At 43.5% G+C, this 15317-nt stretch overlaps 2 protein-coding genes across 3 annotated transcripts; both read left to right on the forward strand.

Annotated features, from left to right (window-relative positions):
• Positions 1-412: 412 nt before the first annotated feature.
• On the forward strand, positions 413-6093 carry MRPS15 (mitochondrial ribosomal protein S15). Its single transcript, XM_010723350.1, has 7 exons — positions 413-584; positions 757-832; positions 1668-1716; positions 2480-2564; positions 3804-3862; positions 5027-5218; positions 5914-6093. Exons 1-7 carry the CDS (start codon positions 428-430, stop codon positions 6031-6033), a joined length of 738 nt encoding a protein of 245 aa, XP_010721652.1. The 5' UTR covers positions 413-427; the 3' UTR covers positions 6034-6093.
• Positions 6094-6186: 93 nt separating this feature from the next.
• Positions 6187-15317, forward strand: OSCP1 (organic solute carrier partner 1). 2 transcript variants are annotated; one of them, XM_010723351.3, is made up of 8 exons: positions 6187-6774; positions 8471-8500; positions 11789-11943; positions 12601-12768; positions 12958-13038; positions 13623-13726; positions 14075-14203; positions 14741-15317. In XM_010723351.3, the coding sequence occupies exons 1-8, from the start codon at positions 6495-6497 to the stop codon at positions 14997-14999; spliced, it is 1206 nt and encodes a 401-aa protein (XP_010721653.1). In that variant the 5' UTR covers positions 6187-6494; the 3' UTR covers positions 15000-15317. The 2 variants fall into 2 exon arrangements, with proteins under 2 accessions (XP_010721653.1, XP_010721654.1); XM_010723352.3 differs by lacking the exon at positions 8471-8500 and having other exon boundaries at positions 14741-15314.

Here is a 15317-nt window from a genome sequence, read left to right on the forward strand (position 1 = left end):
GCATCCACGGTTGTGCCTGGAGCGCGGCCTGCGGTACAGCACGGCAGCTGTGTGAAGTAAAGGTCAGCATTGATGTCTGTGCCGTGCTGCCGCCAGCACACAGGCAGCGGCTGAGGGAACAGAGAGGCAATTCTGGCTCGTGTGTGAAATTAGTGGAATTATTAATTGGTGTAAGCACTTCAAGTGAGGCTAACAGGTGGGGAGCCCTCCTGGTTTGCTGGCAGCAGGGCTGATGTTTCTCAGCTCTTCCTGCTGGTCCTGTGAGAACCAAGCTGGAGCTGTTCTAGTGGGACAGAAGACCCAGGAGGGTCACCTTGTGGTCTGAGTGCTCTGACTTGTCTTCTAGTTCAGACTGGGCAGCACTGAAACAGTACATAGGTAGAAAAGTGCAAACAATCTAATAAACTAGGAACGTGGCTCAGTGGGCATGGTGCTGATGGGTTGGTGGTTGCATTTGATGATCTTAGAATTCTTTTCCAACATCAGTGATTCTATGAAATCTTTGTTTTCTTTCCTTCAAGCTTGCAGTCCTTTTATTCAGACAGCAAGATGTTACGCCAGACCTGTGAGAAGAAAGTTGAAAGGTATATTGACTCAATTCCTGTCATCTCAGCTTCATCTCTTAAGCTCTTGGTTCTTGTTTGGAGCATTTAGTCTGTTTTCTTTGCAGCATGTTTCCTCTGACCTACTTAGCAACCGTATTCAGAGCTCTGGCTTTGTATTGCTGTTCCTCAAACATGGATCTTTCTTTTGTAGACATCCCCAGCCATTTGGATGATCTCCCTCCAACAATGTTGAAGAAAGATTATGCCAATGTCCCAGTAATAAATAGGTATGATATAGTGAAGGAATGATCAGTTTCTTCAGAACTTTGTATTTTATATGCATACAGGCACAGTTTGTGCAGCCTGATCACCTGCTCAGTAATTAATGTTCTGTGGTCACTGCTATGCACAACAATTGGAAAGTTATTTTGAAAGTCCATCTGCAGAAGCAGTCACTGATTAGCAGCGTTTTAACTTTCTGCTTTCTTAATGTAAGATACACTGAGCACAAGTGCTGGTTGCCCACGTTTGTGGACTTTGTTGTGCATAGAAAAATAGTATTGATGTAATAGAAATAATGATCTTAGAAATAACCCAAGCCTGTCTTGAACGCGTGTGCTAAGAGTATATAATTGAACGACTCAAAATGCACGACTGCTTCTAAAATTTGGACTTAAGAGTTTTGCATTTGCATGCTTTGATTCTAGAACTGCTCATGTATGGTGCATGGAGAGCCCCCAGTGGCGTGAGTGAGACTTTCACAGATCTTTAAGAAGCAAGTCTTAAAAGTCATCATTTTGTCCTTGGCTGCTTAATTTGGTGGTTAGTTAGCCTTTAGCATCCTTTTTGTATGCAGTGTTGTTTTGGAATTGGATAAGACTTCACCGTGACTTGAAATACTTCATGCTGTTCTTTCTGGAGCAGCAAAACTAATTGGTGTTTGTGATCTCAGCCATTATTTTTTCTTAGGAATACAAAGATAGTTTACATCTGACAAGTTTGGGAGGGGAGGAGAGTTGCTGTAAACTTCAAGTTGAGAAAAAATAATGTGTTCTGAAAATCCAGCTTTATGTTATTATACTTCTTTCTAAGCTGATAGACTAATATTCTTTCTCCTTGCAGTGTTGACGATGTAGTGAAAAGATTATTGTCACTGGAAATGGCAAACCAGGTTAGTTTTATTGCACTTGTATAAAAATTAGATGGATTAGCAAACACATTCATGTAAGACTTACCTATATTGTTAAATGCCCTACATTTATTTTCTAAGTGTTGCTCAGTAACTGCAGCTATGGGGCTGTTAAATACACGGAGGTAATAAGTCTTGCATGCTCTTAAAGTTTATCCTGGACTCTTCTTTTTTATAATAAGTGCATATTAAAATAAGAGAATGAAGTGTCAGACAATCACAGGAGGAGATGCAGCTGCATTTTGTTTCTGCTCAGGGTTGGGTTGTTTTACAGGAAGTCGTACAATGGACCATGGATGTTCTTCAAATGACTTTTATTTTTTATATGCCCAGAAAGCAAGGAAGCAAACAAAGGCATCACAGAGATCTTACTGTTTCTTACCACTTTCCACTTAAGTTTAAACAAGTGCAAAAATTGAAGGTTACTGCTGTGTGAGATCAGCTTTAGCTCTGTGTCTTTTGCTCATGAGAGTAGCTGGGCCTCTTCAACACCCCTTCCTTGCAACTTTGGGAAGAGGGGTGTGCCTGGATTCTTCCTTTGAACAAGGGCGATTCTGTTCTCTGCTGAAGTCTTTTTGTGCTCCCTGCTGTGCTCTCTTTTTTTTTTTGCAGCACTTCTTACACCTTTTGTGGTGGACTTGGAGTAAAGCTACAAAGTCTTTATCTGGGCATTTGGGAAAAGATTTGGGATGGCTCAGACATACAGTGTTCTTCAGAAAGTGACGAGTTCTTTTGTTATTCACAGAGGGAGAAAATGAAGATAAAGATACAGCAGCTGGTAGAGAAGGTCAGGAGGTCTCCCAGTGACAATGGCTCCTTTGAGGTGCAAAGTAAGTTAGAAGAAACAGAACCCTATTGTTGCAGAACGATAGTTCACTTCGCTTTTATTCAGCTGTTCCCACCCCATCGCTTCAAGTTTCCAGTAGCAACGAAGAGAATCTCTTTCAGGAGAGCACCTGGGAGGCAGGTGGACCTGCTCAGGGTTTGGGAATGTTGCCAGGCAATGCACACACTCACGGACACAGGGAGCAGTTTGAGTACGTTGTTAGAGGTGCCAATGACATCCAAAAGGCTCCGTGAAAACATCTTGCTGCCTGCTGACAACAGGGACATTTTGCCTCAGTTTATTTGTCTATACAAAGGTCTTTAGTGGGTGTGTTGGAAAAATCACTTAAGCCTTTATGGTACTATCATGTCATTACTCAATGTGATGTGAAACTGCCACTTTTGTCAGTGTTTGCTCATAAGGGAGTCTTTTATGGCTCTGCCTCACATAGTTAGGGTAAGGCTTCTCTGAAATAGTCTGTGCTGCTGCAGCCCTTTTACAGTGATGTACGTCTTCAGTTTTGTTTCCATGGCTTCTGCACCTGCAGCATTCCATCTATGGCTGAATAAACAGGGCATGAAAAGAAAAGCGAATGGCAGAACTTTAGTTGGAAGATCACTCTCTGAGTTTGGAAATGACTTTTTTTTCCTGCCCATATGCAGCTTTGTTTCCTGAAATCATAACGGATGGGGGAAGAGCCAGGACAGGGTTGCTGCAGAACTCTTCACTTGATAGAGTATAATAATTTCCATACTTTTTGAAGGGATTCATTAATCTCTTCCCTATAAAATACCTAGCCTTGCACTAAAGCTTAATGTAGTTTGGCAACATTTTCCACATTGCACCTGTAAAAGACATTACTGAAACAAAATGATAGATTTAGCCATGGAAACCAGATTTCTTTCTGCATAGGCAAGCTCTGTCTGAAGCACAGGGCAGAGATGAAGGCCACATAAAGTCACCAGTGTTTAAATGAGGTGAAGCACCTGCCTTACAGAGAAAACCATATGATTAGTTGTTGGAATTGCAACTTCTAATCAGTCAGCTTTAAAATGGTAAGAGTTGTTACCAGAGTTTATGTAGGTTGCATTTTGTTACCATTTACTCTGAAGGCTTTGTGGAAGTGTTTGCTGTGCAGTGGGTACCCATAGGAGCAGTGGTGGTTTGAAGGGAATGCAGATGATGCTGTCTCACTCTGCAAAGCTGCTGCTCTCTCACAACTCCTTACATCTGTCCTTTACAGCTGCCATACTGACTGCCAAGATACGCACTTTTGAGGAACATCTTCAGAGGCATCCCAAGGTAACTACCAGTAATTTCAACCCACACGTCTGAGACAGCAGCTGTTCAGATTGTTTCCTGAGCTAAGAACAAAAGGATTTTAATGCTGGGGATTATGGCTTTCCTATGATGGTCTATAAAATAGCAGTAACTGCTCCTTGCTGTCAGTCTGGGAAACTGCTGGCTCAATTGCAGCTGCATTTGCACCAACTGAAATGTGGAATGTGTTCTTTTTGGTTACTGAGTTGTTGGAGATGGCCAAGCAGGTGCCTTGGAGCAGAGCTCAGCTAAATCTACTGATAAGGTTTCGTTGCTTAGCTGTCAGCATAACTAATGTGATTGCTTCAGCCATATTCTTCCTCTGTTGTACTGTAAAAATAGTTAGTGGACAGGACTGCATTGATGTCATAATGGCTGTTTCTCCATCTAAAACTACGTGGGTTTGAAACCCAAACGCAAAATATCACAAGTGTAATTTTATGAACAAGATCTCTTGAAGATTCCTAATGCTATGGAAAAGGTAAGGAGCAAATTAATCAGCTGTGTTTGAAAAAAGTTTGTAACTATTAGCTAATCATAAAAGCTTGAAGGGTGAAACAGAAGAGAATTTAGTTTTAAGAACACAGAAGTTACACCAAATGTTTCAGCAGAGAAGACCTTTTGAAAGTACTTGAATCAAGCCTATTTTTAGATGAATTGCTTGTAAAGTGTAGGGAGATTGCTTCCATGAGAGAGAGCCTTGAATGGCATGAACCGAGCTATGGCGTATTCTCTTCCAAAGAACAAATCAAACTGTCAAATAGAGCCAAGTCAGATTTCATTTTCACATTTAAATTCTGGAAAAGCAAAAACAACAAAAAAGAAAAAAGTAAAAGCCTGTGTTATTTCTGGAAACGTACGTTTCAGAGGAAGCAGAGCTTTTAGCCAGTAGACCTTCACTGCGTTTCCTTGCCTCCAAGACACTGAAGCTTGGAGAAAGCAATTTCACTGAAAAGTAAATTAAGTCTTCCTGAACCTTCTTGTAGTGACCTAATGTTCTTGCAATATCTGCTAAGAAAAATTGCTCTCAGATACTGTCCTTAACCTGATTGTGTCCTTTTAGCCATCATCTAGTCTGTTCTAAGTAATTTATTGGGATGAAAGAGCAATCTATCTGCAATCCAGTGAACGTTAAGTCTTTTGCAGGATAAAAATAACCGTCGTCGCATGCTGATGGCCATGGATCGCCGGAATAAACTGCTTGCGTATCTTCGCCGTGTCCGCTACGATGTCTTTGAAAACACTTGCAAGCAGCTGAACATCCAGTATACACCACACCCTGCCTACTCCAGGAGGGTCACCAAGCGCTGGGTTGTTAAGAAGGCTTTCTGTGTCAAGGTATGGAGCGAGCCAAAGAAAAAGCTGGATAGCCGGAGCAGAAAAATCTTCTCATAGAGGATGCAATTGAAACAGATAGCTGGCAGAAGCTGATAGATAAAAGACCTTCAAGTCAGTGTTTTAGATGTGAGGAGACAATGATAATATAATGACTGTAGAGCTCAGCAAAGAGCTCTGTGAAAGGTGGTTATGCAGTGAGAGGTGAAGCACATAATGAGGATGTACCATGTTTAAGAACCTCAAGTAGAGCTGCTTGTTTGCACAGAAATGTATGATTCAGTGTAGCTTTTCCTCAAAGGTAATAGGTAAATTATTAAATATGATGGCAGTGTTAGAACAGAAATATGCATATGGCCATTGTCTGTTCTGATTTACTCTGCATATGTTGATGTAACTGAGCAGAATCAAAAAGCTCAACAATGCCATCAGTCTAGAAATACTAAATTTCAATCCAATAAAATTATAAGTAAGAGATTGGATAGCTATTGCTCCGTACCTCACAATGGTGTCCTAAATAACAGGCTATTTGTAGACCCCTAGGAAGACACAAAGGAGCTGATCTCACTGGAACACTCTGCTGCAGGAACTTAGATCCCACTCTGTGTTGCAGTGAGCAGTGGTGGTGGAATGGCTGTGGTGGGCAACAAACACCTTTGACCTCCCCTTTCTCCCACATTCTTACCCTCTTTCTGCAGGTTTTCCAGGAGGCACGGAAGCTGAAAGCAGCAGAAAGGCTGAAGGAGAGAAGAAAGTGGCAAGAGAGAGCCAGAGCTGCAAAGGAGAAGCAGGCACAAAGCGAGGGGACACCTGTATAGCAGCACATTGGGTCTGTGATACAGCCAGCCTCTCCAAAAATAAAGAGCTCCCAAAAGGCACACGGCCTCTTTGTTTATGTGCACACGTGGTCCGCACCGTGTGAGCACCCAAAAGAGTGCAGTGAGTGGCTAAGTGTTTTAGAGCTTTGCATTGAGCTGCTTCATCAAATTATATCCTGAGCTGGTTTTTTTCTGTGCCCAGAGGAGTTCTGGGGTGTTACCAGTGCCTTTATGAAGGCAGTGATGTTTTTAAATGACGGGGAGGTGAGGCTCTAGCACAGGTTGCCCAGACAAGCTGTGGCTGCCCCATCTCTGGGAGGTGCCCGGGGCAGGTGGGATGTGGTCCTGGGCAGCCTGAGCTGGCGGGGAGCCATGCTGTCCAATAGCCAACTCCTGCAGCGTTCCATCAGAGTTCCCTGCCGCAGCCACGACCGCACGGAGCTCTGCACTGAAAGCATGCAATGGCAGTCATTGCGCTCTCACCCACTGAGCGGCGCAGCGCTCAACACAATGCCCACCTAACAAGACGGCGCATTCTGATTGGCCGCGCCGCCGCCGCCAAGACGGCTCCTTCCGATTGGCTGAGCCGTTGCCTGGGTGACGGCGGCTGGCGGCTAGCGACGGGCGCCATGTCGGCGCGAACGCTGCCGCTGCTGTTCCTCAACCTGGGCGGAGAGATGCTGTATATCCTGGACCAGCGGCTGCGCGCCCAGAGCATCCCAGGCGAAAAGGCCCGAAAAGGTGAGCTGCCCCGCCGAGCCCCGGCTGCCCGCGTCGGGTCTGTGGGGCGGGGGCCGCGCGTTGAGGCCGGGCTTCGGCCTCCCCCGAGCAGCAGCGGGCCGTGAGGAGAAGCAGATGGGCTCTGGAAGCACTCAGCAGCGGGCCTGGCCCTGCCTCGCTGCTCCTGTCAGGCTGCTGCCAAACCTGCAGAGATCTGCCGTTCCTTTCCACGTGCTCAGCTTGTTGGTAATAACTCCCGTAGTAACGCAGGAATGGGCACAGATATGCTCACCGTGGAAGGGCAGAGCAATAGAACATCACTCAGCCATAGAGCATTGCGGCGTGTCGTCAGAAGGAGCCTTGGGGATGTGGTTTCCCCCCCACGGTGTCGCAGCTCTGGCACAGAAGTTGGTCACGTGTTTCTGCTGTCTGAAAATAAAGCCCTCCAAGTGAAATAAATTTCACGACGTTTTTGTAATGTGGCTGTTGGAATGTGTTACTGAAGGTACTAAAGGTGTTACTGAAGGTGTTACTGAATGTTGCCCCCACCTGCAGTACTGTGTCCAGGTCTGGAGCCCCCAGTACAAGAAAGACAGGGAGCTGTTGGAGAGGGTCCAGAGGAGCCACAAAGATGATCAGGGGACTGGAGCACCTCCCCTATGAAGACAGGCTGAGGGAGCTGGGCTTGTTCAGCATGGAGAAAAGAAGGCTGCGGGGGTGACCTCAGTGCAGCCTTCAGTACCTAAAGGGAGCCTACAGACAGGAGGGGAATCACCTATTTGAAAGGAGAGATAACAGCAGGATGAGGGGAAATGGTTTGAAGTTGAGGGAGGGGAGATTGAGGTTGGATGTCAGGGGGAAGTTCTTTACAGAGAGAGCGGTGAGGTGCTGGAACAGCTGCCCAGAGAGGCTGTGGATGCCCCGTCCATCCCTGGAGGTGTTCAAGGCCAGGTTGGATGGAGACCTGGGCAACCTAGTATTAAATGGGGTCTAGTATTAAATGTGGAGGTTGGTAGCTCTGCCTGTGGCAGGGGGGATGGAGCTTCATCATCCTTGAGGTCCCTTCCAACCCTGGCCATTCTGTGATTCTGTGAAGGTAATTTGTGAGAAGTGTACAGTGGGATGGAGCTGGCTGTGCTCCAAAGGGGAGCTGACACTTCTCCCTCCCTGCTGCTGGTTGTGTAGCCTTCAGTTTGTAGCTCTGACTAAACTTAGCTGTGTGTGGTGAATATCTGAATGAGGTCTGCACCGTCCCTGCATGTATTTTTGTATTTTAAAAGAAGAAAGCATAAGTTCTACTGTTTTACTGAGATGTCATCTTCACTGAGGTGTTTCTTACTGCTTAAAGCTGTTCACTGAGATATTGTTCACTAATAAGTGCAAAAAAAAAAAAAAGCCAAAAAAGAAAAGGAAAAAAAAAAAAAACACACTGAATTTCAGACAGGGGTGAAATTTTTCACTCTGTTGAAGCACCAGGATTTTCCAGGGGAAGAACAGGGTTTCATCTTTTATGTGTTCCATGAAACTGAAAGATGCCAAATAGCAGAAGGGCGTCAGGTAACAGCAGGGTTTTTTCTTGCTAAACACAGAATGCTGATGAGAAAAAGCAAAGACCATTAGTTAGATTTTTTTTTTTTCTCTTTATTTCTTTTATCCTCCTTGAAACTCCCATTCTTACTTCTTGAACCGATGTTTTTGTTTTGTATGCTTCGTGTAGATGAATGGACAGATGTGGACAGGAAACGAGGTACTGTAATCTGGCTGCATGCAGTTGATAACACCACTACATGCACACATGAGGCTCGTTGTATGTGAACACACTGTATGCTGTTCTGCAGCCCTCCAGTGATGGTCTCAGGGAGGAGTGATATTCTTTAAAAGATGCTTTAGCTATAAATAGGGAATATTTCCAAATCATGTCAACTTAAAAAAAAAAACAGGCAATTTGTTAATTTAATGAAGGTAATGTCTGTAAAGAGATCATAACCTGTTATCATAGTGGTTTTTCTAGCCAGAGTGGTACTTATGTTTTTCTAACATCATATCAATGCAAGCAAATAATTGTGTCAGCATTGTGAAGTTTTTCTGCTTACTGGCAAGAATGCCATTTATATATACTGCATTTCTCTGAGATAATTCTAATTCACTGCTTAGGGTTTTGAAGAGTGAACTCCAGGAGAGATTTGAGGCACTTGCATCCAGCTGCTTACCCATCCCTGCCAGTGGTCACCATCCTTGAAGCAGAGTGATCACAAAGGAGCATTTATCCATGCTTCAGCCAGGCTTATATTGACTTGAGTGATCACTGGAGATGGTTTGAGCTCAGGTTTTGCAGTGGAGCTAAGGAGTGAGTGTGATTTCCTTCTAGGCTCTGTCTGCAAATGGTGGGGTAGGGTGCAGTAAGCAGCTGGGTGAGAAGGTAAATCTCTTAAATGACCACATTTTTTTCTGTCAGGTGAGCTGCCAGTGTCTTTAAGCAGCTCCCTTTTAAGAGAGATCAGCATTATGATTTGTTTTTGTTTTTCAAAGTGAGTTTTGAACGTTTACTGAAGGTAAATAAGAATACCTTGGATTTATCCCCCAGTTCTTCACTACCATTGCATGCTGTTTCTAAGAAGGTGTTTTTCCAGCATTTAGTATCTCAGAAGTATAAAAGATGACGTGTTCCTCTCTTATATCACATCCAAAATGGAGATAAGTTTTATAAAATCCTGCTTTATCAGACTTGGATGGTAAAGGCACAAAAACTGATCCCTTGTTGCCAATTCAGTGTTTCTTGTGAGAGAAAAAAGCCCAGTCTGTGAGTCCTGCTCTCGGGATGATCTCTGAAACATGGACGTAGAGCAGGCAGCAGAACCTATGGCTGCAGATAAAGGCAGCCAGCAAGGCACTGCCTGTGCCAGCTTTGTTAGGAGCTCCAGACCTACTGCAAACAGAGTGTGTGACTGCCTCGGACTCGTACCATTCCCTTCACTGTCTTGAGTGTCCTTGGAGAAGCATGAGCACAATCCAGATGTACAGACTGCAGTCTCATGTCATGCATACGAGCCACGTTCCGTGATGGCACAGTAGGCACTGAGATGTGTCTGTCTGCAGTGACATGACACATGTGGGCAAAAAACGCTCTAATCCTCAGCTTTTCTTCTGTCCATCGCATTGTCTGTACTCGGTTTCCCTCTCCCCATCCCAGTTGATGAAATCCCCCTCTGCTAAATTGCTTTTCTGCTATGTTGCTTGGCGTGCCATTACCCCTGAGCTAACACTCCTTTCTTTTTTATTTTCCACTGTTAGAACGATGTAAGTATGTCCTTAGGGACTGCCTATGCTCCAAGATCTCTTCTCTGTGTCATTATCAAGCATACCTTGTGAGGTTTGCCCTTCACTGTGATATTTGATGTCTTTCTCCGTGATTTTCATAGCCAATGCAAGAGATTTTAATTTAAGAAGATAATCTTTAAGGCTTCTCGTGTGGTTAATACAGTTCTGATTCCATTCCAAATATCTCCCAGCTGCAGTTGCACACTGTGAGATTGTTTGTCTCCTGACAGCGTTGGTGATGAGTGACCCTCCTAAGATGGAGAAGTTTTTGTGCAGACAACACACGTGGGAAACTTAACCAAATATTCTTCTTGATTGCAGCCTAAGGCAGAAGTTCTTATTTTTGTCATGATTGATTACATGCAAAATTAAATGTATAATAATACATTGTATCTGATTTTCTCCGCTGGAAGAAGTGAGGGTTTTTGCATCACGCTGCACGTAGAGGTGGTTCTGTGGCCAATTTATCTGTGGAAGAGAAGGGAATTATTTTCCATTTGTAATGAGGCTTGTTTTTAATCCACTCTTCAGAAGGCACTCGCCCTCTAGAAACAGCTGTCAGCGTCCAGGTGCTCAGTATCTATGACAGACCTAGCAGTGTTCCCAAGGTAATAATCATCTAAGAAAAGATGAAGTGAGTGGTACATTAACTTTGCTTTGCTTTTTCATTGTTGCTTCCCCTGAGATGTCTCTAATCCATAAGAATTAGCTATCATTACAAGCTTCAGTAGCAGTGATCTGCTTAGGGAAATTCATGCTTGTACAATAATCTCTGTGAATTGAAATTGATTTTTTTCAGTGTTTTTTGATAGAGAAATAAATGCTTGTGTATGGTAATTCTGTAGAATGTATCAGATTTGTGATAAAGGCGTGGAATCCAGCAGGAAAGCTGGGGTGCTGTCTGCTTGAATCACTGCAAAACTGCTCTCCGTCTCCTTTGCATTAAAAGCTTGTGAAGCAGAGCACAGACCTCACACTGAGTGCTCCTGATCCTCACCGACTCTTCAGTAAGTCATGTAACCACCTCTAAATTCATACTTCAGAATGAAGCACTGGGAAGGAAGTGCAGAGCTCTCAGCTGTTGAACTGTGCCAGTGTTCTCAGCTCCTGGCTGGCCCTGCTCGGATCACAGCACCCTTAAACACCTGTTGGTAGTCATCTGGTTCAGGGCATTTCGAATCATCCCAGGGCTTCTGTGCAGAAGAGAAAAACAGGCTGATGGTGTTAAGGGCAAAAAAGGGAACAGGGACAGAGAGTTAGCTATGGTTTGTGAAAAATACATGTAAAAAAACCCAGACTGATGCAAAACAGTTTTCTTAGGAAGCAGAACTGTAGCTTTTCCAGATAATACATGCCAGCATAGCCTGTAAACAAAATTATTTTCAAAGAGGAAAGTGCTAGCCGTTGCTGTAAAAACAAGACAACAAACTCAGCCTTATTCCCACTGGAAAACAAGGTTTGTTGTCTGCAGCTTAGAAACATCTCTGCCTCAGGGGACAGTCTGCAGAAATCATGCTGCTTGCTTAGAACAACGTGGCACCGAGAGCAGTGCCTGAATTAAGGCATGGTGTTCCCCCTCCTGCTGCTGCTGTGGCTCTGCACCACGTCTCCCAAAGTGTTGTGTGAGCCCTCACGGCCCTCAGCATCGGGTTTATGTGGAAGGATGAGGTGAGTGCTGTGTTTCTGAAGCAGAAACAGATACTCTCTGTCTTTGCAGTTATGAATGACATCATCACAACCATGTTCAATAAAAAATTTATGGAAGAGCTGTTTAAACCACAGGAACTCTATTCCAAGAAAGCTCTGAGAACCGTGTATGACCGGCTAGCTCATGCTTCAATCATGAGACTGAACCAGGCCAGCATGGATAAGGTAAAACTGTGATCTGTGCAGTCCTCGCTGTGCTGTACTTCAGTGCTGTTTGCAGGTTACTGTGATTTGGAAGCACTTTGTAGCAAACCTCTTCCCACTGGATTTCTCTGTAAAAATGGCTCTAAGATGAGAAAGCAGTGAGAAAATCTGTAGTAGTTCCAGATAATTCAGCACCTTAAGTGGAAGGAAACTCTGTTTTGAGTTTCATGTGCAAGTGATTTTTAAGAGGTTCAGTAAGCACTCTTAATCAGATTTCTTATATACAGAAAGTCTATATGTATATATATGTAAATATATATACATCTCTGTGTTGACACTCGCTATTTTCAATTACAGGCAGAAGAACTCTGCCTGCAAACAGCATATCTGGTGGTAAAAGAAAAAAAGTCACAGGAACTTGCTTACCTGTCAGAGCTATACCCTGGTGTCACTATTGTTGAAACTGCCAGCAGTGTTAGAGACTGCTGGAGAGACCAATGGGAGCAATGGCAGTGTCATTGTAGAGGTGTTATTTTCTTGGGAAACAAAGCTAAAATGGTTTCCTTACCCTTAAACAGGTGCTAAAAGAAAAGAATGTTTAGAACCCTTTCTTCATGAGCATGGAATTGTTGCTGTGTGTGTTGCAATGGAACCAAAATCTCCCGTGTTGCTTTGCAGCTGTACGATCTCATGACTATGGCTTTCAAGTACCAAGTCCTGCTGTGTCCCCGGCCCAAAGACATCCTGCTGGTCACGTTCAATCACCTGGATGCCATCAAAGATTTCATCTGTGATGCCCCTGGCATTCTGAACCAAGTGGATGAAACTTTCCGACAGCTGATCGAGGTAAGAATCCTGAGCAGGATGGTGGAAGACACGGACAGATTTTCCTCTTCCAGGTTGGTCTTAGAGACTAACTGCTGCATCAGGCAGTGCCCCACTGAGTGTGGAGGTTGATACAGCCCCACGTACCAAGCATGGATTCAGTGGCATGGTACCCTTACAACGCCTCACCCCGGGGTGTTTCTCTTCCAGATGTACGGCTGTCTCTCTGCTGGTGAATTTCAGCTGATCAGGCAAACGCTCCTCATTTTTTTTCAGGACATGCACATAAGGGTAAGAGTCCAGTATAACTGGTTGGTTAGAACAGAAGGAGGTTTGATCGTGGTTAGAATATGAAAGTGTCTCATTATAATCACGCTGCATTTGGTTTTGTTACTTAAGCTTTTTGGTCATCTCGAAGTGCTTGTAACTTCAGTCTTCATAATTTCACATGCTGAGCACATCTAGTACAATAATACTGAATAATTCTAACATGTTCTGGAGGAAAAAAAACATTCCTAATTATCTGTTTATTTCACAGGTGACTGTGTAGAATAATTTCTGATTCAAGTTTTTCTTTAGTACATGTTTTTTAGTAGATGCTTGATATGGAAATAACAACCTCAAACTTGAGGCCACAGGCCTTGATGTAAATAAGTTGATCATACTCAAATGCATGAAGAGTACACTTTTCATACTGGATCAAGTGTGCCTGTCCTCTGGGCTACAGTTATACATTGCTGGCTTCGGCCCAGGTCAGTCCTTGTGCACATCAGAATCTCCAGGAAACCAATCCCAATCTAGGCAGGAAGACTTCAGAGAACTCGGAACAGAAGACATGTAACCGATTTTCTAGAGGATGGAATATTCTTTTGCAGGTCTCTATCTTTCTGAAGGATAAAGTGCAGAACTCTAATGGTCGCTTTGTGCTGCCAATATCAGGCCCTGTTCCTTGGGGTACAGAAGTACCAGGAGTTATCAGGTGAATACTGTCTGCAGTGCCTTGCGTGTGTGGCTGCTCAGAAAGGAGCACTTAGTGCCAGAAGCTTAGAGTGTCTCTCGTGTTGCAAGGATAGCTGAACCTCCAGTAAGTTATTGATAAGGGAAGGTGTGGCACTAAGTGACCCAGCAGTGAGATGCTGTGTGTCTGGCATTCCCTATTCCAGTAAATTAGCTATTAGTCCTTTATCCTTTAAAACAGATGTTTACCAGTGTACAGAATAGGGTTTTATTCCCTTTTTCTTTTTTTCTGTACAGTAAGCAAAGGGTACAGTACTGAAAATCAGAAACAGATCTATTAAATACGTTTCAATATTGGGTTGTTTTTAAGGATGTTTAATTGCAATGGAGATGAAGTTAAAAGAACTGAGTTCACTACTGGTGGAAATTATGTCACTCCACAAAGGGAAGGATCTTTTGAACTTTATGGAGACAGAGTCCTCAAACTTGGAACAAATATGTAAGTCATTTTTGTCCTACATAGAAATACAAAGTAAACACTGATGATGGGATTGTTCAGAAGCATGGTCTTCAGCCTTGTATATTTATTTTTTGCATCTTTGGCATTATCAGCTAGCTTGACTACTTCACAAAGTGATTGTGTAAAACAAAATGCACAGGTAAATGTACATAAACAGCTGTGAGAAAGAGCCCCAGTTTGATTCATGACTATAGCAGAGCTGAAAGTAGTGCTCTCATTGTGTAGTGCGTTCTGTGAAATGGAAATGAAGTTTAACATTCAAGGAATTATTGTTTTTTCCTTCACATTTGTCATAGGTAATTCTTCCATTTTCAGAATGAGTCAGTTATGTTCTTTCTTACAGCTTTGTTGCTTACATGTTTTAATGCCCTGTAAAACAGAACTGTAACCTCTCAGTAGCTTACAATCCTCGGAAAAAATATCCTGAAGTCATTTTTAGGTCCTGTGCTGCTCCCTCCTATTTCTGTATCACAAATAAATAACAGGCTGGTTTTCCTGGTGTGTTCTTCTCTCTAGGTACAGTGTTAGTCGGCCGGCAGAGACACACACGTCAGGATCATCCAAAACCTTGGCTTCCAGTGCAAAGGTTAATGCTTTTCTGATCCTGTCACTGGTAAAACTCATGACCCTGGCAGCAAGGTGTGTCAGTAAGGTCTGCAGGTGGTCACACATGGCAGAGGGGTTTCCTCTGGGCAGTTTCACCACACCCATCAGACTTTACACTCTGTTTCCTCCATCTCTTAATAGCTGGGTCACTGGATCAAGCATACATTGACCTTCTCCAACTCATTCACTAGATAGCTGCACTGTCTTCTCTTTTGTTTCCTTTCTCATGTAACAGTAACATCATTTTAGTCTGTACTTTGGGGTACCTATTTGTTTCTCTCCAAACCTCAGCAGTTCTCCATGACCCTGTCTGAGTGAGGCTATGTTTTCCTAACTAATTGCAGACATAAGCTGATGAAGTGGTTTGCTGAAATCTTGCTTCCTCTTTTTAATTTCTTCAGAAATCGGGAAGCTAGTTTTGCTGATTTCACAGCTCTTTGATTTAGCTGAAAAACTGTCTTGTCCTGGGTCTAGAAATGCAAGCAAC

The sequence above is a fragment of the Meleagris gallopavo genome, chromosome 25 (assembly GCF_000146605.3).
Source record: "Meleagris gallopavo isolate NT-WF06-2002-E0010 breed Aviagen turkey brand Nicholas breeding stock chromosome 25, Turkey_5.1, whole genome shotgun sequence".
NCBI lineage: Eukaryota > Metazoa > Chordata > Aves > Galliformes > Phasianidae > Meleagris > Meleagris gallopavo.